Below are 23,988 nucleotides of genomic sequence, written 5' to 3' on the forward strand. Positions count from 1 at the left end.
AGTCTCACTCACTGCTATGATCAGCGGGAGAGTCCTGATGTTGCGCGTTTTCCTCTTCCATGTTTATAGGAAGCAGTGACCTACTTAAGACCGCTTAACGTTATCTTTACAGCCGCAAAACAATACTCAGGAGGTGGTGTTTTGGTAGAGGCCTCGGCTGGCCTTGGCCTATTTGGTTATTCACTCTGCTGGGTTGACATTTTGTCATTTGTTTTAAGTTTATGACCAAACTTATTGGAAAAGATGTACACTAGAGGGAAATATAAATGCAATGATATAAAGTGTTGGTAATGTTGTGTATCATTTTTCTGAGCACACGTTTAATTAAATTCACTGAATGGAGCCAGAACTTGAATCGGTGGGCTTTTTCGCCTTCCAGAGTTCTTCCCAGGTCATCTCTCAGATTGCATTTACCGGCATTCTTCTGTTAGCTTCCTCCACTTCTGCGAGAACCTCCTTTTGGATTAGCTTTTGCCTCTCCTTTCTCCAGGCTTTATTGCAGCAAGATCTTGCATTTCTCCAGAGTCTGGCCTAACCAGTTGCCATAGTTCCCAACAGGATGCTATGCCACAGACTTGATCCGCTCAACTGCCTCCTACACTTGTCACTTCCTTCCTGTTATGACCTTGATGATGCCTGTTGATGAGATTTTGGTATCAGCAGAATCTTGATAGAGCAGGACTTTTCTGGCTTGGGTGACTGTGAACCCCTCTCTCAGACTTCTAAAAGGAAGCTGCAGATAGGTGTTATACCCATGAAGGGTGATGCTGCTTAAGCTCTGCGGCAGGTCCAACCACATGCACAGAAACCGGCTCATATTCCTTCTTTTTAAGCCCTCCATGATGGTGATTGGGATATGTAGAACTTCAGTTACTTTGCTGAATTTTGGTTTTACATGATTGCTAACATAGAGTTTTGAACCCTAACTCTCGACTACTGCAATACTACCCTACTATTTCTGTTTTGACATGCATTTGCCAAACTGTGTTTGTGTCTGTAGGTTTAACATGTCATCAGAGTCGTCCGTTTACCATGGCCAGCTGTAGCAGAGACAGTACAGTGAGGCTTTGGTCCCTCACACCCCTCATCTCTCCACTGCTGCTTAACATCATCACCAACCAGCCTTGGGAAAAGATAATAGGAAACACAGGTAAGAACAGGCTTTTGCTCACTTCTTTTTGATTGTGTTTTCTGCTTATACCTCATTTAATTATGTTGGTTGTGTGTGTCTACAGACACAGCCATGGTTCCCGGCTCTCCACCGCTGCTCTGTGGTAAAGTGTCTCGAGACATCAAGCAGGAGCTGGATAAACTGAGCTCTGACATCATGGCCAAGAAGCTCCGATGGTTCTCTGAATGCTTTTTGGTACTTACATTCTGAATGCTTATTTATCAATGGGGAGGATATCAGTGTGATACCTTCAAAATGTCTATAGACAGTCATTTTTCACAGTTGTCTCCATGCTCTGATGCTATCTATGTCTGCATTTTCAGCACTTCATCTCACAGCTTGCAACACACAGTTAGTAATTGATTGAATTTCAGATTTAATTTCAGATGTCTGCTGTATGTTTATACACTACAGGGGACTTTGTTTTCATGACAAAAGCCCAACTGATATTACCTATTTTATATTACCTTGTACTGGAACTCTAAAACCGGTTTATAAATTCAGGTACAATTGAAATATATATGAATAGCTAGCTTGCAAATCTGAATCATTAAGGTTGTTTTTATTGCTGGCACACTATATATTTTTGACTTGATTTATGGGTCGGAGGTTGCATGACTGCGAGGAAATGAGAAAGCATAATATGGCACCCATAGTTGTGTCCATGCTTTTGTCTCGCTCTTTATTTTGGCAATGTGAAATTTTAGGCTTTTCTTCAAAAAACACAGATCAAGTGATGCGCGTGTAATTTACTTTTACATCACTCCAAAATACCCTCTCGCGCGAGCAGAAGTCGCTCGCGAGTTACCTGCTCGTTCGCGAGTAGTTTTTCTTTTTGACAGTAAGTGGGCGGTACCAGTCACCATTGTATCTCTACATCTAATTGGTTACAATCCTCGTCTTTGGATTGGCTGGATATCACACCCGACAGCCGTTTCACGGTCTTTGTTACACCAATCCACGGAGTAAAGCCACGGAGATAAGCCATGCTTATCCACTTAGCCATCCTAAGGTGCGAATTGTGCGAATTACGCGAATTACGCGAATAAACCACAACTTGTCGGGCGAGTAAACTCACGCGAGTAAAGCGTTGCGAATATTCAGAACGCTTTTGGTGTGGTCTGTCTTTATTTAACATTCAGAGGTGACTGACATTGTAACTGATATTAGTCATGTAACACATTGGTCACAGTCAGATTTTAACCATAGGTGTAATCTTTGTTGATCATGCACGAGGCGCATTTTAACTGTTTGACTTTAAATACAATTGGACACATTTATTTAAATACAATTTGGAAGGTGAGTCAACAAAGGCAGGCCCCTTTTTCTCTTTATTTACTATTTAGTCTGAATTGCTGAAAAACGCTAATGAAAATGCTTCTCTTTATAAAAGAACATACAAGAAGAAGTTGACCTGATCATTTATGTCGAGATTTAAAGTAATTTTCTGTTTTAATTTGAGCAGTAAAGATGCATATACTTATTTTGTTACATAGTTACATACAATAAATACTACTAGAAAAAAAAGTACATAGTTTATTATTATTATTATTATTATTATTATATATATATATATATATATATATATATATATATATATATATATATATATATTACCTGTTTTCTTTAGTTTTGTGTGTGCATACTGCATGTGTGTCTGTGGGTGTTTCTGAACATATTTGTGGTACTCCTGTGCCAGCCCCCAGGAGGCAGTAACAATCTGTGGGACTTGGTGTCAGTCATTAACGGCCAGGACGACTCACTGCTACCAGCCAGTTACAGCAAGGGAGTCATGCACATGAAACATCTGCTCAAGTTTAAAACGGTGAGTAACTCTGATTCCCTGAGTCACTGTTCAAGGTTAAGGTTTGTTTATTGTAATTCTACAACACATCCCTTAATTGAATCCTCCTGTGTCTAATTACCTGCACCTCCCCAGTGTATTCAAACCGTGCGTCTCCTGTCTTGGTGTTGGTTTGTCTGCGCCTTTTCCCGGTATGTTCCCTGCTTTGCTCCCTGTTCAGCTGTTTCCTTGCTACCCTGTTGGTGTCCCTCGTGTGTTTTTTCTCTAGTACCTGATCTTGTTTAGAATTTTGTCTGTTCTGGATTTAGTTTGATTTAGTTTGTTATACATTGTTGACTCCCCTGTCCGACAAGTTTTGTTTTGAAGATTTCCTTTATTATTAAACTCACCCTTGATCATCCCTCTGTTCCTCTTGTTTCCCTGCTTTTGGGATCATCCCCGTTGCCCTTTTTTGCCCCCCTATTCCTGTCGTGACAACTGTTGCTATCACTCCCTCCAGGAAATACACGACACCTTAGTTCTTCAGTTACTGATGGATTTATTCGTCTCACGTGCACCTCAGTCAATACAACTGTCATCAAACCACCGTCGAACTGTATAAGTACATTTCAACATACACAAAATAAGTTGCCGTTCACATTACACAATAACTGTTTGCACATAAATATACGCAACTAAACATTAACATAAAGAACATACCTCGCTGGCTGCACACAACCAAGAGGGAAATGGTTCCACTTAGAAAACAATAATCTTTGAAAAACCAACACTTGGTTGTTACTTTAACTTCTTCAACTTAAATCTTTTAGCGGAGTACAAAACTTCTACGACTGCACATGTCTTCAGGAGCTGGTCGCAACTAAATGCGTCCCAGCAGAACATGGGACGTAAAACTTGTTCCTATCAAGTGTAAATACAAACAGAATCTATATTCAAGAAACAAGTTGTACACGTAATAATATGTAAATAAGCCTATTAAATAATGACATACATAATATTTGTGGCAGTTAAACTCCCAAATGTGGGATTTCACCTCTATCTATCTTCGACTTCATTATGAGGATATGGTTGGGCGTGAGAGGTTCAAGATTTGTTGGATCATTTAAGTGCTCTGTTGTCAGAGGTCTGATATGTACAATAGCCATCACTTCATACAGAAAGGTTCTAAGTGATGCACTGTCAAGTCTTTTAGCAGATTGGTCAAGGATTGTTGTTAGAATGCTTCTGATGGTTCTAATTTGTCTCTCCCATACACCTCCCACATGATGATGGGAAGTTCATTACAAACTCACATCCATGTTTCTTTACCTGTCCAGGTCCTTCATTTAATTCATGAACTCTCCTTTTGCGCCAACAAAGTTGGTGCCTTGATCACATCTCAACTGTCTTACGTTTCCACGTATTGCGATGAATGCATGCAATGCATTGATGAAAGCATCTGTAGATCATCAAGCATTTCAATATGTATAGCTCTAGAACACATACAAGTGAAAAGAAGACCATATCTTTTCAGTTCCTTTCTCGCTTCTTTCACATAGAACGGTCCGAAGCAGGCCTGGACTGGGACAAAAATTCGGCCCTGGACTTTTTGGTCCAGACTGGCCCACCCCAATCCGCGCGCATATACTGTGCCAACTCGGTCCGTTGATGTACTGTACATATAATCACACAAGCCCTTAATAACAGCACACACACCTGCTATCACCACCACCAATCTCCTCCTCCCCCTCCTGTACCACCATGGCAGCGGGAGCCTCACTTTCACTGTCCGACGACACCTCCTGAGAGGGACCCGCCGCGCCCGGCGCAGCCAAAGCTTTGGCTGCACATCTATCCCTGGCATCTATCCCTGGCTCCAGAGATTGGAGCCAGGGATAGATGATTAAAGAAGACACATGACTTACCTTAGATATGATGGCAGGATACTTGTCATGTGGGTGAAGGGCATATTTTGTTAAATGCCCTCCAACCCTGAGCACAACGTACTTATCGACAAAGGGACTTAGTTTGTGTATGTTTGTTTTGTCTTTGGGTTTTACTTCCTTACATTGCTTTATACATTTGATTTCCCTGCTGAATGCTTCCGTTTGAACCAGTTTGATGATGAAAAGCTCTGCCTCCTGTCTTTCCTCAACACTTTATTTGTTTTAAGTTCGAAACCTTTGATTTGCTTAGCATGGCGTTTAGGACGGACAATAGCTTTGACAGATCTTTTCCAGTCAGAAAACCTTGTCAGGCGGTCTAACAATGTCCTGTTCTCTTTCGCTTTGGTGCTGAGCACCTGTGCCTTTCGGAGTTCTGGATGATTGTCAATGACCTCACTCAATTTGATATTGTCTATAGGCAGCTCTCTTTTCCACAGAAAATCTGGCTCATTAAACCAAGTAGAAGCTACAAGCTGATCTGCCTTTAGGCCTCTTGAAGCATGATCAGCCAGTAAGAGTGGCGAACTTTATAAGAATTGACGGACTGTGTGTTGAAGATCACTGGCAACACCAGTTTGGTTAGCGCGAGCGTTAGCTACGTCACAGGGATCCAAAGCCCATTCACGTGTGGCGATAGTCAATTGGTGGTTGATAAATATCTTTGTTGTACAAGTATCGGTTTGTCTATGGTTGATTGTCCGGTGACTGTTTCTATTGTTTGCTAATCACATATTGGTGGAGGCACAGCTTGGATTTAACTGTATGTGGTGATTATATAATATGTTAAGACAGAATGGCACTGGTGCTTGATCACTCTATTGGAGATGAGTGCTTTTGCTTGTATATTGAAATGGGTTTGTCTGTTTTACTATTTAAAGGTGTTTCAACTTGCTTAAATGGAGCTTGCTTTAATGAACTTAATGGTTTGAATAGCTTGATAGTCTGAACCTACCAAAATAAAAGGAACAAGTTGTTTTGTTGTTTTTGTGGAATCCAGTTAAAGATTAGATTAGAAAACTTTATTAATCCCCAGTGTCGAAACTCATTTGCCAACAAGAATTCATACAGACAACAATAGACACAGTCCACAGAGCACAACAGACAAGAAACACACCACAAGGAACAAACAAAACCAGAAGATGCCCCATAAAACATGACCATCAGAAAGATGCTAAATCTAAATCTAAAATATATATGCTCTGTCTATTAGTGAATTCTGCGTTGCTCTGAGGATTACCCATAGTCATTTTTAATACACTAGTACAGTGCTACAATGAAACAGTGATCGTATAGTGGGTTTAAATACATGTGAATAAAATAAATGAAATGGAACAGAAACTCTCTCTCTTAAATGTATGAGGAGAATTACAAAATATATAATAATCCCAAATATATTTATACAGATTTCACACACTGGACTTTTACCTTTGTTTAACGTATTATTCATTTTATAGTAACAATTGTGTAACCGAGTAAACATGTAGACTATATAAAATACTCCATCTGCATGTTTAAAACATTAACACACTCATGCTTTCTGTCTAGAAAGACGGCATCACATTAATGTTAGCTAGCTATATTGGAGACATACTTTACTGGCAATAAAACACATAAATAACTAATAGTTAATGAAAACATGGCAAATATAATCTAAGACAATTACTATCCAAACAAATAAAGCCAGCTCAACTTTTATGTACTTTCCCAATTAACAGTATATTATTCACAGACATTCACAGACACGTTACCTATTAGTGAATCCTGTGTTGCTCTGAGGATTACCCATAGTTCTTTATTTAGGGCCGGTACACATTTACAACAGCAGGTGGCGTAGTTTTACCATTTAGTGGGATTTAACTTTAACCGTTTCAACTATGTTACATATACAAGTTGAGATAAATAGGACTTAAACCAGAATCTTTTCATTGAAGAAGTTCATGAAGTCATTATAGGAATACACGGCTCCACAGAGTTGTGACTCTCTGTCAGCCTGGCTACAGTGCTAAAGAGAACCCTGGGGTTGTTCTTATTTTTCTCTATTACTGATGAGTAATAGGCTGCTCTGGCATTACGGAGAGCCTTTTTATATGATTTAAGGCTGTCTCGCCAAACTAAGCGTGATTCTTCCAGATTGGTGGAACGCCATATGCTTTCGCAATGTTTGCATTAATTTGCGGGTTTGAGGGTGATGCATATGACGCAAACTTCCTTTGTTTTATAATCTTCTTCTTCAGTGGGGCTATCGAGTCTAGTGTCAGTGAGCCTGTAGAACTATCAACAAGATGATCAATCTGGGACAGACTAACGTTAGCACAAGAGTCCTCTGTTATATTGAGAAAATATATTGAATGAATCAAATAAAGATGGATTCACTTCTTTAAATGTAGCTACAGCACTGTCAGTTAGACATCTGGTGTAGAAACTTTTGCCTAGAATAAATTCAAAGGTTATTAGGGAATAATCTGATGAAAGAGTGTTCTGTGGAAAAACTATGAAATGTTCAGTAACACTTTATAATAACTACACGCTATTTAGCATTAGTTAAGTATGAGTAAACACTTAGTTACTACATCATTTATAAAGCATTGTTCCAACATTAACACTCATTAGTATGCAATTCATAAACACAGGAATAAGTTTTATGCATTTCATGATTGGGTTTTCATACTTTATAAATGATGTATTCCTCATTTGTAAATAAAGTAATATATATTACAAACCATTATTAAGGACTTATAGATGATTAATAAGATCATTTATAAAGTGTTAGTACATGAGTAATGCTGTTCATTCTGTACACATGACATCTATTCTTCTGTCCATCCGGGGAGAGGGATCCTCCTCTGTTGCTCTCCTGAAGGTTTCTTCCTTTTTTCCCTGTCAAAGGTTATTGTTGGGGAGTTTTTTTCTGATCCGATGTGAGGTCCTGGGACAGGGATGTCGTATGTGTACAGATTGTAAAACCCTCTGAGGCAAATTTGTGATATTGGGCTATAGAAAATAAACTGAATTGAATTTAATTGATTAGAAAATTATTTAAATGTCAATTATTCATGCATTTATTTATACATATAATGATTTTGATATACACTAATGGTTAGGGACTATGTTAACATGTGCTTTATAAACGTGTTTTAATACTGCAATTCATGATCAACTCAGGTAGTTTTAGTTAAGTATTTTATTTAACCTCATCTAAAGTGAGGACTATCTATGCCTTGCAAAGCATTTATAAATGACATTGAAAGGCCAGCAGGGCGATGCCCGTCAGTGGCACGAGTGGTGAGTATGTTTCTTAGTTTGCTGGCACGTACACATTATTGATTATGAGTAGCTATATAGTCTACCATAATAGTCAAGCTTATTAATATATGATTAATTAAGTGTTTACTCATACTTAACTAATGCTAAATAGCATGCAGTTATTATAAATTGTTACCAAATCTTCTATTTTAATGCCACATGCCACATGCCAGAACAAGGTCAAGGGTGTGCTTAAAACGGTGAGTGGGTTTCTCTATTGTCTGACAGAAGCCAATCAAATCTAATAATTTAATTAATAACCAATCTGAAAAATGGCCCAAAATAAGTAAAAGCACAGTAAATACAGAAGTAACAGAACATACTGTACATTGTCCTGATGCTGATATTCGTATCAAAGGTCTCTAGATGCTGCCAAGATTTTTATGCATGCCATGATCCTTTCCCATATGTCATATTGCATTACATATTGGGGGCAGGCTGGTGAAACAACCATAAGACCACTGGAATCCCCATATAAACAAACTCTTAAAACATTGGACAAAAAGCCATTCAATGTTCATCACTGTAGGATACTGGAGAAATACAATCTGCTGAGCTTTGTGAATTTTAGACTATTTTCAAATTTGTGCAAAATTCTAAATGGTTTGGCTCCTCCTCCACTGGGTGACCTTGTGTACAGTCGCTCAGTGAGTTCAATCAGATCCACCAGAATAGCCTCCATACGTGACCGCACTGTTCCATTTCGCCGCACTGCATTCGCCGCACTGCATTCGCCGCACTGCATTCGCCGCACTGAAATCATCCTTTTCTGTGAAAGCCACGTGGTGAAGAGCTGCAGCTCCATCAGCACTTTTAAAAGTAAACAAAAAAACTGTTGAAAACTGGTGTACTCATTGAGCAAAATTATTATGGTTCGTATTTCTTACTTTTAATGGTTTATATTACTTACTTTTAATAGTTTATATTACTTACGTTTAATGTGCTGTACTGTAGCTTTGCATTGTGTGTATTGTGTGTTCTTCTTACCACATATGCTGTTGTATTGTGTCTTATCCTGTACTGTTTGCTATTGTTTTATGTTTGTTATGTCTGTCATGGGACTACAGATACAAATTAGCTGTAGCTACAATTTGGTACAGTGCATCAAATGGTGACATTTATGTTTTAACTGTACATGGTCCCTTTTAAATAAAGATAGAAAAATAATTGTATGAAAGCTTAAGAGAAAAAATACATTACATTGTTAAAATCCCGTCAAAAGATGGTCTCTGGTTCATTTTTTTCTATTCTATTCAACAGCAGTACATTTAAGATGTTTTAAAAAGCAGATATTTGGATCCCAAACATGTATTTTATTTCTCTTCAATTCATTCTATTTGTTCTCAGTCTGAAGCCCAGGAGCTCACTATAGTCAAGATGTCTAAATTTGGAGGAGGTATTGGAGCTCCCAGTAAAGAGGAGAGGCTGATGGAAGCAGCAGACATCCATGTGAGACTGGGACAGATTCAACGATACTGTGAATTAATGGTGGAGCTTGGACAGGTATGCAGTGAGCGTGTGTTTATGCAGGTGTGAGTATCTGTGTATTAATTTATCTCAAGAAAGCCAGACACTAGTGATACTCGATTAGTTAATTGTGTTGGCTCTGATCCTGTTAGCAACTTGGACCGTTTTGATATTTAGCAACATGTTCTTTAATTACTGTCTGGTTCCACATTAGTCTCTTTTATCTTTTTATACCATGTCAAATGCAAATTTGTTGGACTAAAAGCAAAACCCCTCACCCAAGCAAAGGATTCCAGCTGTTTTAACTGATATAATAATAATAATAATAATAATAATACATATTTATCTAGCGTTTTTCAAAACACACAAAGACGCTTGAATAATATATGTCCCTCCATTTTGTCTCTGCCTTTATTTAATGCTTTGGAAGAACCTGCAAGTGGAAACTGTAGGTGAAAGAAGCAATGGGAGGACTTCTGACAGAGTGGATAATTAAAGCAGGGGCAGACAGGCAGCAGCTGCAGAGATTTGAGCCACGGATAGATTTGACTGACATTTGGGCATCATCAAGATATTCTGAAAAACTAGTCAGTTCTTCGCTTGAAGTATATTTGGTCACAGCCATAGTGATGATTCTATTTATATTGTAAAAAAACAAAATGGAATATAGGAAATTATTATATTGCCAATGTTAATGGAGAGTCATCTCTTGCCAGTGGGAGAAAGCATTATCTGTGGCACCAGGAGTCTCCATGAAGTACTGGAAGAAACTCATGCAAAGGTAATCCATATTGAAGTTCATTGTTTTAGAGTTTACACTAAACAACAACAAAAAATGTCCCACTGCAAATGCTTTTCAGCGTGAGCTGTTAGAATGATTGCTAAAAATGTTTGCTCAATAGGTTGTGGTCTGTTTCAGTGTATGTAACATGGCGTAATGCCACAATACTAACGCAGAGGGTGCCAAAATAACAGCAACGTTTTTATAGTATCAATGCAATCCAATGAAATAATTGTTCATACATACTGCACTACCATTAACTCTGCATGTCAGAGACATGTTGATTCTGAGTTGCCAGTGGGTGGAAAAAAACTCTGTAGTTCAGTAACTAACTTGTTTTTACTTGCATTAATATGGTATAGTTGTTGCTTTTATAGACCTTTTTCACTGCGGACATTTTGACAGGTGTTACAAATAACATTAATGATGGCTCTGTTTCACTGAGTGTCCCAGTAAGCAGAGCCAGTAAGGCAGCATGTTCAATGCCAGCAAATTGAAACTTTTACATGTCAAAATGTCTGCCGTGATAAAGGTACACTGTGTTTACCCCCTGCATACTTCACATAGGCTTCAGTTGAGCATGGCTTTGTAGGGCTGTTCATTTTGTTTAAGTAATGTTTGTTGTTTGGGGTTTTCACTAGATTTTCCAAGTCATAATTCTGTTAGAACTAAATTTCCCTAAATCAGTTGATGTTCATTAAGACAAAACGTTCCCCCAAGACACTGTTTATCTAAAGAACTTTTACAGTAATGGAGGTCTTATGTGGCAAGGAAAAATATGCATGCATGTATAGACAATTTAAACAATTTAGATAATGAATGATAATATATTAATAAATGTAAAAGTAAGTATTTCAAATGATGTATAACAGCTTTAGAGACCAATGTCCACATGAACGATTATTTGTCACAGCAGTGTTTGTTAAATGGATAGTTAGGATGTTTTGGGGGTTGTATGAGCTACTTAGTGATAGTCAGTGTATTACCTACAGTAGACTGCGGTCGGCACGGCACGCCCACAGTTTGAAGAAACAGACCGGAGTACCAGCGTGGAAGCTAAGCAATGTACTTGTGTACATGGGGTCAGCAGCAACACGTATAGCCACCTAAAAGTAAGGCCCTGCTAAACAATAACAACAATTATATCTGTTTAAGTATACGCTAGAGAATATAACTGAAAATGAAACTCATCTAAACTGTTGTTACAAATGGAGTCTGGTGGCTTTGACGATAGCATAGATAAGTTTCAGTTTTAGTTACATTCCCCATCAGAAAAGGGCTGTAATTAAAACATTTGCTAAATATAGAGTACTTTTTTTTTTTTTAGATGAGCCTTTCTTTTAAGGGGCTAACATATGTTATGCTGCTGGCCCCTTCCACAACAGTACTGTGTTTGCTCTCGGGCTGATACTCCTTTCTGCTTCTCCAAACTAGGGGAGTGCCGACCACGTCAAGGTAATACACTGGATAAGTACCTCATACAACCCCACTTCAAAACCCCTGTTCCTTTCAGCAAACAAGTTGACGTTGTTGATTTTGTCACATATTCTTACAGCTTAATTTGAACTGGGATTATTCATTTTGTCATCTTAATTTGACACATTTTAATATAAATACAAACAAAGTTATGAACCATTATGTGTTGCACTTTACTTTTGCTATTTATATATGTAATTTGAATATGCTCATGTCACAGGAGAGCTGACCAACTGATGGCTGAGGATAATGATGACGCTATCCCATACTGCATCGCCACAGGAGACATAAACAAACTTGTAACTTTCTTCACCAGCCGTGGACAACTGCTAGAGGCCTTAATAATAGTACAGGTACACAGAGGGAGGGATGACAGGAAAAAGTTGTTTTAATTAGGGCTGGATGATGTTGAGTAAATGGTTTACAGGTGGGGTGCATAAATAAGTAATGGAAGACAAAGACAGAGAGGTGAGGAAATACTTGAACAGTCATTTTGATGCCTGTGAAAATATTGACAAGAAATGATAAAAGATAATGATTAATAATGTTCTATATTTTTAGGGAGCATGTGAAGGGAACATTTGTGCACCTCAAAGCGCCCCAGTTAACCACACAACTAATGATGTGGATAACAGACTACAATACCAGAGGTAAAGCAAACTCTCTCACACACACACACACACACACACACACACACACCTACATACTCATGCATCAACAATAGGAAAAGGCATGTTCACTACCATTTTTATTTTTATGATAAAGATGTAATTAGTAATTTGCCATAATATTATGCCATATCAGCAATTTATAGTTATTTTCTAGCAGACTAGCATTGCATTTAGCCAGATTTCACAAACATAAAGACATTCTCTCATTTGCCTCTTGCCATGCATTTTTCATTTTAAACAGGAAGGTAACAAATAACAGTTTGAGTACCATGTATGTTGAGTAATTCTTTACTCAGTAGGGGCCCTGTTTTAGAAAGCAGGTGACAACTCAAGTGAAAACTCTATATTCTACACTATATTCCTCACTTCAATAGATAGATATAAGGGGCACATATTTTAATGGGTTCTAATTGTGATCAGGTATCACAGTGGAACAATTATCAAAAATAAGCTCAGTTTATTCACAAACACCTAATATACAAATACAATAATGGAGATATGTTAAATGGGTCATCTCGATAAGCTATCTGAAGTTTGATGCCAAACGTTTAACCACAAAGATGGCAATTCGATCCCCTAGTTTTACTGTCGGCACTGAACCTCTTGTTGCTCCCTTTCACAGCAGACAACTGCTCCTAAATGTTTAGGATGGGTTTAATACAAAGGCCTTATTTCATGTATTTACCTGTATGGTAAATGGACTGTACTTCTATAGCGCTTTTCTAGTCTTCCGACCACTAAGTCATCAATCACCCATTCATGCCTTGATCACAGGGGTGCAACCTGCCCATCTGGATTAACTAACATTTATACAACATTCCCACACAGCTACTGGAACAATGTGTATGTGTGTGTACAGTAGTTAATGCATGTAATAAACGTTTGTTTTGTGAAAGAAATTAGCACTTAAACTACATATGCAACATAATCTCTTTGGCCATCCACGGACTCTGAACACTCATAATCTTGCCAAAATATGGCTAAATACATTTACGTTTACATCCCCTTCCTCACTGTACTGTAAGTGGATCAAACTCAATATATTTAACCCTATATTTGTTTTTATTAAGTGTTTTTTATTGTATGCAATCTGAAGAAAAAGTCATGTGGAGAAACATGGAGGAAATCCCCCGATTTAAAGTTTTCAAAAAGGGCATCGTATGGAGAAACTACTTCTTCACTCAGACTCTTGTAGAATACAAAATAACCGTTTAATTGTTTCCTGAAATTATACCTAGAATATTTCTGAGATAAGGTGTTCTTTATCACAATCCTGGCTAGATTTGCTCATTTTCTATCCAGTCTCCTCCATAAGGTATGTAAGGAACTAGCTGAGTGGTACTTCCAGGACGGAGGCTCTGTCCGGGCGGCATGCTGCCACCTAGCTGTGGACAACATCAAGGTACAGACACCAGTGTCTGTGCATATCACAATGAATTACAAACAGTGTATTTGCATTAGTTTTGTATACACATTGTAAAAGAATATTGTGCAGTTTCATATGTCTCACCTTTATATTCATATATATATATATATATATATATATATATATATATATATATATATATATATATATATATATAGTGGCTGAATTGAGGATGTACTATGTGTGTGTGTGTGTGTGCTATGCTTTTAGTTTGCCATGTCGAGTCTTATCCGAGGTAATGAGCTGGAGTTGGCAGCATGTGTGGGTATTGTCCTAGGAGAGGCAGCTGATCAGAGCACTGCATACTGTCTTGAACTCTTGTCCAGGAAATACATGAGGACAACTACATGGTACGTCTCAATCCATGTGCATGTCCAGTTAGTGTAACCTATATTATTCTTCTGTATACTTTGAAAGTAATCAAAAATGACACCGGTCCAGGTTTAGCTACTTAGCTATTGTTCCTTTTTAAAATGTTGTATTTATTTTTCCCTCCTTTTTAAGTAGATTTGTAGATATTTTGATGCTTTCATGTTTTAAACACAATGTTGCTCATCACCAGTTAGCTGATTGAACCATATTTGGTTTGGTGTTAAGCCAACTAAAAATATCAATTTAAAGGATAGGTTAGACTTTGCATCATGGCACTTGTCCCTGGTCTTAAAGGCCAAGTTCTTTGAGCACAGGTGGAGTCCAGTGACGGCAAACCGATTTTCAGCTTGAATTTAAATAAATCAGCCAACATTTCTAGAGTTAGAGGCCTCCACTTGTGCTGATAGTACTTGGGCTGCAGTGCACAACAACACACCAAGAGTGGCTGCTAAGGTGTCGTCCATGCAAAGCAGAACTTTTATCTCTACCGTTTTTACATTTAGGGAGCTCTCAGCTGACCTACTGCAAATGATTCCTGACAACAACATTCTATTGGCTAAGCTGTGTGCATTTTACCCAGGAAGTGTCACTGAAATTAACCAATTTCATGAAAGTGTGAGTAGGCAATCATTATGATGAAATGGAATGGATGCTCCATGTTTGATGGTGAGGATATTAACATTGTGATGATTATAATGACTACGATTATGTGTTGTTTGTCATTCAAGTGCGGTCTCCCTTCAATAGAGGAATGTAAGGCCCTGGCAGAAGCAGCCATGTGTGATGGAGATTTGTTTTCAGCAGTAAAATTCCACCTGCTGAGCTCTGAACCGGAGAACGCCCTTTGGATAGGGCTAGATCATGTTAAAGGTATTGGCTACTGAGTTTCAGTGTGTGTCTGTTTGTGGATATCCACCTATCATAACAATATGATGGCACAAATTACCTTTTAATATGAAATAATTGGCACTATTTACATGTTGATTGTTGTAAAAGTTAGATTCTGACATGCTATCAGTATTGTGTGATTGACATTTTTCCGCCAATACTTTTAGCAATTCATATTATACTGAATACGTAGATAAAATGAGCCATTCCATGTTGGTGCAGAAACAAATGTAATCTATGAATGACCAGTTTCTAAACTAATCTCTATGAAAACCCTAAAAATCTGCACTCTTGATTTGATATAAAATACAGTTGAATTACAATCAATTTAAATACTGTTTGAATTTCTTCCTCACCAGAACATCTGAATCAACCTGATTGGACAGTGGATATTGTTCAACCAATCCTGGACCTGATGAGTTACATCAGAACTGACTGCCTCAACATGGCCAAGTTGACTGGGTAAGAGCATCTATTACTTAGCATTGATAATTATTTAAATTGCTTTCACCAATGCTGTTGCTTCCCATACATGGTCAGACTTTGTGTGTGTGTGTGTGTGTGTGTGTGTGTGTGTGTGCGTGTGTGTGCGTGTGTGTGTGTGTAGAGCCCGCAGTGAGCTGTTGATCCTGTGTGGTTACATCGGCGGTTTGCTGGCCATCAGAAGACAGTACTCTAGCATTGTGCCTGCACTCTACGAATACACCAGGTAGACACACAGCTGTGTGTGCACATGTGTCAATAATTATTTGTTTTACATGGCTTTAAAAAATGTTTTAACTTTGGTTTATTTGATAAGGGACATTGCATATTAATAAAAACATTTCTGTAAATTAGTTAGCCAATAGGCTATTTTTCATTTGTAGTCCCGAATACAGTATTTAAAATACTGTTGTTTCTGTGGTGTTTTGCATGTACCAAGAATTATTTACTGTCTGATTTAGCTGTTGTATTTATGGTTTAGCAAGGCTGGTGCTAATTTGTAGCTCTTTAAAATATTCTAAGGGCAGAGAACTCATCAGATGACTGTGATTATACTGTTTATCTGAGATGTGCCCAGTAGTCATCATGACAACTTCACCCACACCTGTATATTGTTGTGGCTGGATTTCTTCCTTCTTGGTCAAATGCTGACTAATCTCTTCACCTGATGCTGTATAAACTTGTTTCTCTCTTCTATCTGACTGCTGGTGAGACGCCACAGGATACTCAAACGCTGGACCTCAGTAATCAAACACCCACAGAACACAGAGTTTGGATCAGAGTTCACGTCACATAGATTTATTTGTAACCAGCAGGATTCACAAATAAACCTGAGCTGGGTCCGGTATTAAAGACAACAACCTCCCTCCACATCTGTCTTTCCCAACTGCCGAACAAACACATTGACATATTATAGCATCGCACTCAAAAGCAGGTGCAGCCTCTCTCATTACATATTTCAAATTCAAGCCGGTTACTCTAAGGAATGTGGAGGTTCTTGTTGACGTCTCTCCCCCCGTCACTCTCGTATCGTTATTTGGTCTGAGCATCCCGGCCCCTGCTCTACAGTCTCCTTTCTACCGGTTAATACTAAACCACCACAAGGCCGCTGTGTCTATCTACGTATGGCGTTCTCGTAACTAATCTTCAGAGAGAGATGTGTGTGCGCTCCAATTCATCTGTGCAGTTTTAATTTAAGCCTAATAAAACACTGAGAACAAGTTTTAACACACTCTACTATATATGTTGTGGATGTGGACGCACACAATTTGAAACATTGTATCCACCACAATATCAATAATTCACCTGACGTTCCTTTTAATTCTCAAAGAAAACTATTTTTCTCGCATGAACATGAGTATATTCAACAGCATTACTATATCAAAATATTAGTGTAACACTTCTCTGGTACCGACTGGGGTACACCGGAGCACAATGACGGCAACAGACCAGGATGATAATAATGACTTTATTAAACACTGTGCTCTTGTGATCGCTTACGAGCTTCCTGCGGTTGTCGTCTGCTGCAATCCCCGCTACTGGAGTGTGAAAAAAATAATATATATATATAAATAAATGATAGCAAGGTAAAATAGGCAATGAGTCTTGTTTAGCAAATGTTTTGATTTGCTACAGCAGGAGTTTTCAGAAATAAACTCTTTGTACTCTTTTGTCCTGATGTACAGCTCATTCATTATTTCTTTACCTTGATAATTGCCATTATCAGGTTTAAATTGGATGAACGATTTGGAAGTCAGTCCAACCATGTTTTTCTTTTTTTTTCCTCAGTCAGCTGTTGAAGCGGAGGGAAGTGTGTGTTCCTCTGAAGATTGAGCAGCTGTCTGTAGAGCTGGATGCCTGGCGGGCCTGCACACAAAGTAACAAGTAGGTTACACAGAGACACACACACACACACACACACAAATACAAAGAAAAGGGTATTACAATTGAATGTTATTAATAACACTTAAATAAAAAAACACCACAATAAATGAACACCAATTGAGTCATATGGGATATATGAAGTTTAAAGGAGAAGATGGGAAAGAGGGGAACCCTGTGACAACTCACAGTAGTCTCAGCTAGCCATTAGAGCTAAAAGGTCTGAATAAGGCCTTTTGCCGAATGGAGTATTTTCCAACTCAGACAGGTTTTAGGAGCATTCTTTGGACATTAAATTCAATTTCAATTCAGTTTATTTACGTTCCCCGACTGAGGTCTAGAGGAGGCGGGGAGCAACAATAAATGTAGCGCAACAAAGGGATAAACTAAAAAGGCGTTTAATCAATCAAAAGGTAGAATAAGGACTACTTCCTCAAATTGAGGAAGCGACGATACTCAAAAACAGTTACAATAGTTTAGAATGCTTGACGACAGCACTCTGCCGATTTTGTGGGAATGGGCGTACGTGATGAAGTTAGTGAGTGTGAGGACGTCGAGTGATGGGAATGGCAAGTTGGCGAAGGCGTGGAAGGCTTTAAAGCTGTTCCATCCTGTGAGGTACGTAGAAAGTGTTGGTGGTGCGATGCTGGTGATGATGGCGTCTTGGGAGGCGGAGACCAGGTGATCCAGTTGTGGGGTCAGATGAAGATTGTGGCTGAAAACGGTGGGACCGGAGTCGGCCGGAGTTCTGAGGCTAGTGCTAATCGTCTGAATTTCTGCAAAGAAAAACGAGAAAGTGAATCAGCGATGAGGTTTTTGTGACCTGGGATGTGGACGGCTCGGATGATGAACTGATGCCGAGCTGAGACTAGGGTTAGTCTAGGAAATGAACTGCATTATGTCTAGGCTGCCCGACCGTCCCATGTTGATGTCGACTACTGCGCTGTTGTCAGAGTAGATCGCAATGTAGATGCGCTTGGTGCATTTGGGGGTCAGGAGGAAATTGGAGATGAGAAGTGAAATGCGGGACTGCGGGAGGCCGGCTGCGGTGGAAGGTGGGGCTTTGGTTACGGGTAGCTGGGGGGTGCAACCGAGGTGTTGAGGACGAATGTGGAGGCTGGATGGGATGGAGCGTCACAGAGCTCGCAGTTAAGGGAAGGGTGGGATTGCGAAGACTCTGCAGTACAGTTATGGGTCGAGGGTTCCCCAGTACGTGCCCTGGTTGGACTGCTGCACCCAGCCGGCGGCCTCGGAAGCAAACAGGACGTGGTAGGTGTAAAACTTGTTGTTACCGAACCGCAAGGCTAGGTTGAGAATTAAGATCAAGTAATTGTCGAGCTTGAGCCTGCGGTCGGGGAGGGCCGAGCAGATGACGTTGCGGTACAGGGAAAAAGCGTATGCGAATTCCGTTGTGGTGAGTTCCTTGGACCGGGTGGGGAGAGGCTGGCTGAGCTCGATGGGGCCGAGGACGGTAAGCAGTTCTCTAGGGGTGTGGGGATTGCTTGTGGATGGGTAGATGAGTTGGGCGAGGTTGACGTAGTTACCGGCTGCCTGAATGTGTGGGACAACAGGGATGGTCGGGCCGTTGGGTGTGCTAAAGCTAGCGCTGTGGCTAGGGTGGACCTAGTGGGTGGAGGTACGTGGTGCGGGAAGGAGCTGTGGAAGATTGCTGGCTGACCTGTGGAAGAAAGGGTTGCGTGCGAGGTAGGGTGGTTAGCATAAGATACATTTGGGTGATGGGGAAGGTGGGGGGGGGGGGGTTTGGTAAGGATGGGAAAAGGGGTAGGGAAGGGGAGGAAGGTAGGAAGGGGTGTTTGGATGGAGGGATGCATGTGCGTGGGGTAGAAGTGAAGGCTGTTCGAGAGAGGTTGCCGAGCATTCCGATACGACCTGGCCCGCTGTGGGCAGCTGGGAAGCTACGGCCGTGGTGTGTGTCATGACGTCATCGGCGTTGCTGCCGGCATGGCGCCAGGAGGACTGCGACCCACCAGTGTCGCGTAGCACCGTCACTGGCCGCTGATCCTTCGCCTCTGCTCACTGGGCCCACGGGGTCGTCTGGCTGGCTTCCCAACCCTCTTATACCCCAGCAGCTCCAATCAGCCAATTGCCCTCAGCTGGTGGCTCATCCGCAGGCAATGGACGTCACCTGTATGGATCCTGGGGTGGAGCCAGAGAGAGAGAGAAGGCGCAGCAACAACACACGTAACAAGCCCAATATCACAAATGACAAATTTGCCTCAGAGGGCTTTACAATCTGTACACATACGACATCCCTGTCCCAGGGCCTCACATCGGATCAGGGAAAACTCCTCAAAAATAACCTTTCATGGGGAAAAAAATGGAAGAAACCTTCAGCAGAGCAACAAAGGAGGATCCCTCTCCCCGGATGGACAGAAGCAATAGATGTCATGTGTACAGAATGAACAGCATTACAGAGTTACATAAACACAGTCAATGAATATGACAGGATGTATGAATAATTCGTAATAGGCATGGACCACGATCCAGACCTCCACAATCCATGAAACAGAAGGAGGTAGAGAGGAGGGGGGGGACCCTATGAGACGTGAAGTCACAAAGACTCCGGGGAGGAAGTAGAGTTAGTGATGTGCAATGGAGAGATGTAAATTCATCCATAAGGAGAGACAGAAGAGGAGATAGGAGCTCAGTGTATCCTAGAACGACCCCCAGCAGCCTATAAGCCTATAGCAGCATATCAAGGGGCTGGACCAGGGCAAACCTGATTCAGCCCTAACTATAAGCACTATTAAAGAGGAAAGTCTGAAGTTTACTCTTAAATAAGGTGATTGTGTCTGCCTCCCGGACTGAAAGTGGAAGCTGGTTCCATAAAAGAGGAGCTTGATATCTGAAGGCTCTGGCTCACAGCCCCGTTCCTGTTTATGACCAGCTCTGTGCGTTGTACAGAAACCAACTAGCTGATTTCTGGTTTTTCATTTCATTTCATTTCTGGTTGGAAAGAGAAACACACCTTTTAAGCATTATGAAGGTATCGGATATCAACAGGCTTTTGGATTGCCCAAATATTGCAACACCGACCCTTTCAAGAAGGTGGCTGAAGGAATGAAAGAGGGAGGCTGGTCGAACAAGTCTACCACCGGTAGAGAAATTAAAAAAACAAACATATTTTCAAGAAAAGAAGCAAAATGGCACAAGCTGTCAGACATTCCCATATTCTAAAGCGATCAACTGTTAGGGCATTGGCACGTCAAACACAGCAGAGAATAGAAAAGTAGTCTGTGTCGAGCCTCTTTTCTTGGCAGACTAACATCAGGCTTCATTGAGTTTGTGTGTAGGAAACTTAAAATGGCCAGCAGGTTGTACAATGTCAGGCATATAAGGGGGAGGATGGCAGCAACATTGACACATTGAATTCCGTAAAGAGGAAGAATGTTGATTTCTAGATCTTTTCCCAAATAAGTATAGAGGGTGGAACCAGATATAGAGATGTATGAGGTATCATTGCACTATTAATAGTGAATGTTGTTTTCACTGTAATACCTCTACATTGCTTATGTCTGGTATACAGCTTCATAATTGTATCTCTGTCCGTCTGTTTTCCACAGCCCTTCATCAGAGTGCCAAAGAGAGGAGTTTAGCTGCCTCGACAGGAGAATCCAACCAACACACCCTGGTATAAATAACAGTTCTAAACCAAACTTTGAGACTGTTAAATATAAAGTGCAATACAAATAAAATGTATTATTATTATTATTTATATGGGGAGTTTATGGACCCTGAATTCCCTCTTTTGGTCTTCATGGCTTTTATCTGACATAGAAACATTTGGGATGTGCTATTGTGTGTAGCTTTATATTGTATGTTCTTTCTTGTATGACTTTGTTTGATGTGTTTACTCTGTACTGTTTGTTATTGTGTTCTCTTTGTGTTGACCTGCCAAGGGACTGCACATGCACATTAGCTTCAAGCTATAATCTGTTATGGTGCTTCAAATGGTGACATATATGTTTTAAACTGTAAACATGGTATGTTTTTAAACACAATTAAGACAGTTGGATTAAATAAAATAAAAATAATGCTCATAAAAGGTATATTTTGGGATCAGCAAAATAAGCCTCATATGTATTAGTGATTGGCTACTGGTAAGAAGCTCTTTGATTGGGTGAAGTCTGGCTTAGTGGGAGACATTAATGAAGGAGCAGAGGAGATAGAACTCTTGATCAACTCCATAACAATTATGGACTTTTTATTCTATAAAATGCGATGGTAATACAAACATATTTGTAATGGTTAACCAGCTAAACATGTTCCTTTCTCTCTTAGATGGTTTAGTCCTTTGTGGTGCTGATTATGTGACAGGGTCCAATCTACCAAGCCACTCAGATGTTCAACTGTCGTGTTTCACTGGACACAGAATACAGGTGTGTGTGCTTCTTTATTTATTGGTGGTTTGTATCCACTAACGTGTCTTGTCGACTTGTGAGTTTTCTCATTGTTTTCTATTTTTATGTGCAGGGTCCAGTGTTTTTGCTGGAGGATGATAAATCAGCGATCTCTCTTAATGATGCCTTAATGTGGGCTGAAGTCAATCCTTTCTCTCCTCTGGGAACAGGACTCCGCATCAACCCCTTCTAACACACACACACACACGCACACACACACACACACACACACAAAGAGAGGACATTCCAAGTAAGGTTAATAGATTGAAAGAAGAACAATTAAAACAGACCTACAGATATTTGTTGTTGTCTTCAGCTAACAATAAAATTACATTTTTCAATTCAATTTATTTTTTAACAGCCCAAAACTTCCCCGAAAAAACCTTACACGCAGAGAAAAAGGGAAAAAACCTTCGGGAGAACAACAGAGGAGGATCCCTCTCCCTGGTGGACAATAGATGTCATATGTACTGAATGAACAACATAACAGAGTTCAAATCTACTACCAAAAATAACAGCAACAGTGGATGTAGTAGGATAATAACGATAATAAATGCAGTAATGGTATTGCCAATAATTAACTAATTGCAATGCAACTAGCAATAACAATGATAATAGCGGGAGGTGTCGGGCCGGACCAGGGTCCAGATATAACCAGCATCCATGGAAACCTGTGAGGCGAGAAGGCACAAATACTTCAGAAAAGGTGCAAAGTTAGTAATGTGCATTAATGAGACATGACTTCATATAGAAGGAAATACAGAACAGGGTAGAGGCTCTCAGTGTATCCTAAGATGTCCCCCGAGCAGGTTAGGCATCTCTACGGACTAGACCAGGGCAAACCTGATTCAGCCCTAACTATAAGCGCTATCAAAGTGGAAAGTCCTAAGTCTACTCTTAAATGTGGAGACTGTGTCTGCCTCCCAGACTGAAATTGGAAGCTGGTTCCATAAAAGAGGAGCTTGATAACTGAAGGCTCTGGCTCCCATCCTACTTTTTAGGACTCTAGGAACCACAAGTAGCCCTGCATTCAGTTACTTAGATTGATACAAAAATAACATGCACATAGTGAAAACAGCAAAAACACTAATGCTGCAATACAGAAATATCAACATTAATTAGAAATGCGGACTGAAATGGGAAATCATTTTTCTGAAGATTCCAAAATGCACTGCAGTGCACTGCTGAAACTTAATCAGAATTGGAGGATGAACCAGAAAGAAGCAGAGAAAATAAATGCATTACTAGAAAAGCTGGATGTGAAACATGCAAAGTGTCAAGGGTGGGAATTGAAATTCATGGGATTATAAAGCTACACAAATTAATTATTTGTGCTTTAAAAAGCGTAATCAATAGAAAAAGAAAAAGGTTGAATACAAGCGTACTTGTACGTAAAGAGCATTTGGTGTTTGCATGTAAACAGCTAAAACACATTTTGAAGCTCTGCTGATGTAATTTAAACTTTATATTTCTAACTGTATTACCTAAAAAAAGATAAGAGTTGAAATACAAAGCTATAAAAGCTGTAAGCTAAACTGTAATAATATCACAGGTGGAAGAAAAAGATATGGCTAAGAATAATTAAACGTCTGTTACCTTTTGGGACTTTTATTCTGTACAGCCTACTGTACGGTGGTTCCTTTAAGGTGCAAAGCACCACTAACCTAAAAAAGTATGCAGTTAATAAAGGTGCAACATGTAAATCCTGACAACTTTTTATTTAAAACATGAAGAAGTAACAGTTTTGACCACGCCAAATATGCCAATGCCCTGGTAGCTACGCCCTAAACCATGCCCTGCATAATTGTCTATTGTACTCTAAGCATATTTTACTAAATGGACATACTGCTGTATTGAAAAAGACTTGATAAAAGTGATTAACAGCAAAAATGCATGTTTATAATGTTTATTAAGATAAT

The 23,988-nt window shown here is 39.7% G+C and overlaps 1 protein-coding gene across 1 annotated transcript in view; it reads left to right on the forward strand.

Annotated features, from left to right (window-relative positions):
• Positions 1 to 22,512, forward strand: part of wdr17 (WD repeat domain 17) — a 42,806-nt gene extending 20,294 nt beyond the window's left edge. The window contains exons 16-32 of the mRNA XM_034540164.1: positions 1,001 to 1,150; positions 1,236 to 1,366; positions 2,871 to 2,996; positions 9,551 to 9,706; positions 10,387 to 10,451; positions 12,148 to 12,280; positions 12,489 to 12,577; positions 13,901 to 14,000; positions 14,235 to 14,374; positions 14,900 to 15,011; positions 15,125 to 15,266; positions 15,644 to 15,746; positions 15,892 to 15,993; positions 17,556 to 17,651; positions 21,233 to 21,300; positions 21,951 to 22,048; positions 22,143 to 22,512. Of these exons, the coding sequence (XP_034396055.1) occupies positions 1,001 to 1,150; positions 1,236 to 1,366; positions 2,871 to 2,996; positions 9,551 to 9,706; positions 10,387 to 10,451; positions 12,148 to 12,280; positions 12,489 to 12,577; positions 13,901 to 14,000; positions 14,235 to 14,374; positions 14,900 to 15,011; positions 15,125 to 15,266; positions 15,644 to 15,746; positions 15,892 to 15,993; positions 17,556 to 17,651; positions 21,233 to 21,300; positions 21,951 to 22,048; positions 22,143 to 22,262 (1,931 nt within the window). The 3' untranslated portion in view covers positions 22,263 to 22,512. The remainder of the gene's footprint in view (positions 1 to 1,000; positions 1,151 to 1,235; positions 1,367 to 2,870; positions 2,997 to 9,550; positions 9,707 to 10,386; positions 10,452 to 12,147; positions 12,281 to 12,488; positions 12,578 to 13,900; positions 14,001 to 14,234; positions 14,375 to 14,899; positions 15,012 to 15,124; positions 15,267 to 15,643; positions 15,747 to 15,891; positions 15,994 to 17,555; positions 17,652 to 21,232; positions 21,301 to 21,950; positions 22,049 to 22,142) is intronic.
• The last annotated feature ends 1,476 nt before the right edge of the window (positions 22,513 to 23,988 follow it).

Source organism: Cyclopterus lumpus, chromosome 1 (assembly GCF_009769545.1).
Source record: "Cyclopterus lumpus isolate fCycLum1 chromosome 1, fCycLum1.pri, whole genome shotgun sequence".
In the NCBI taxonomy this organism is placed as follows: domain Eukaryota; kingdom Metazoa; phylum Chordata; class Actinopteri; order Perciformes; family Cyclopteridae; genus Cyclopterus; species Cyclopterus lumpus.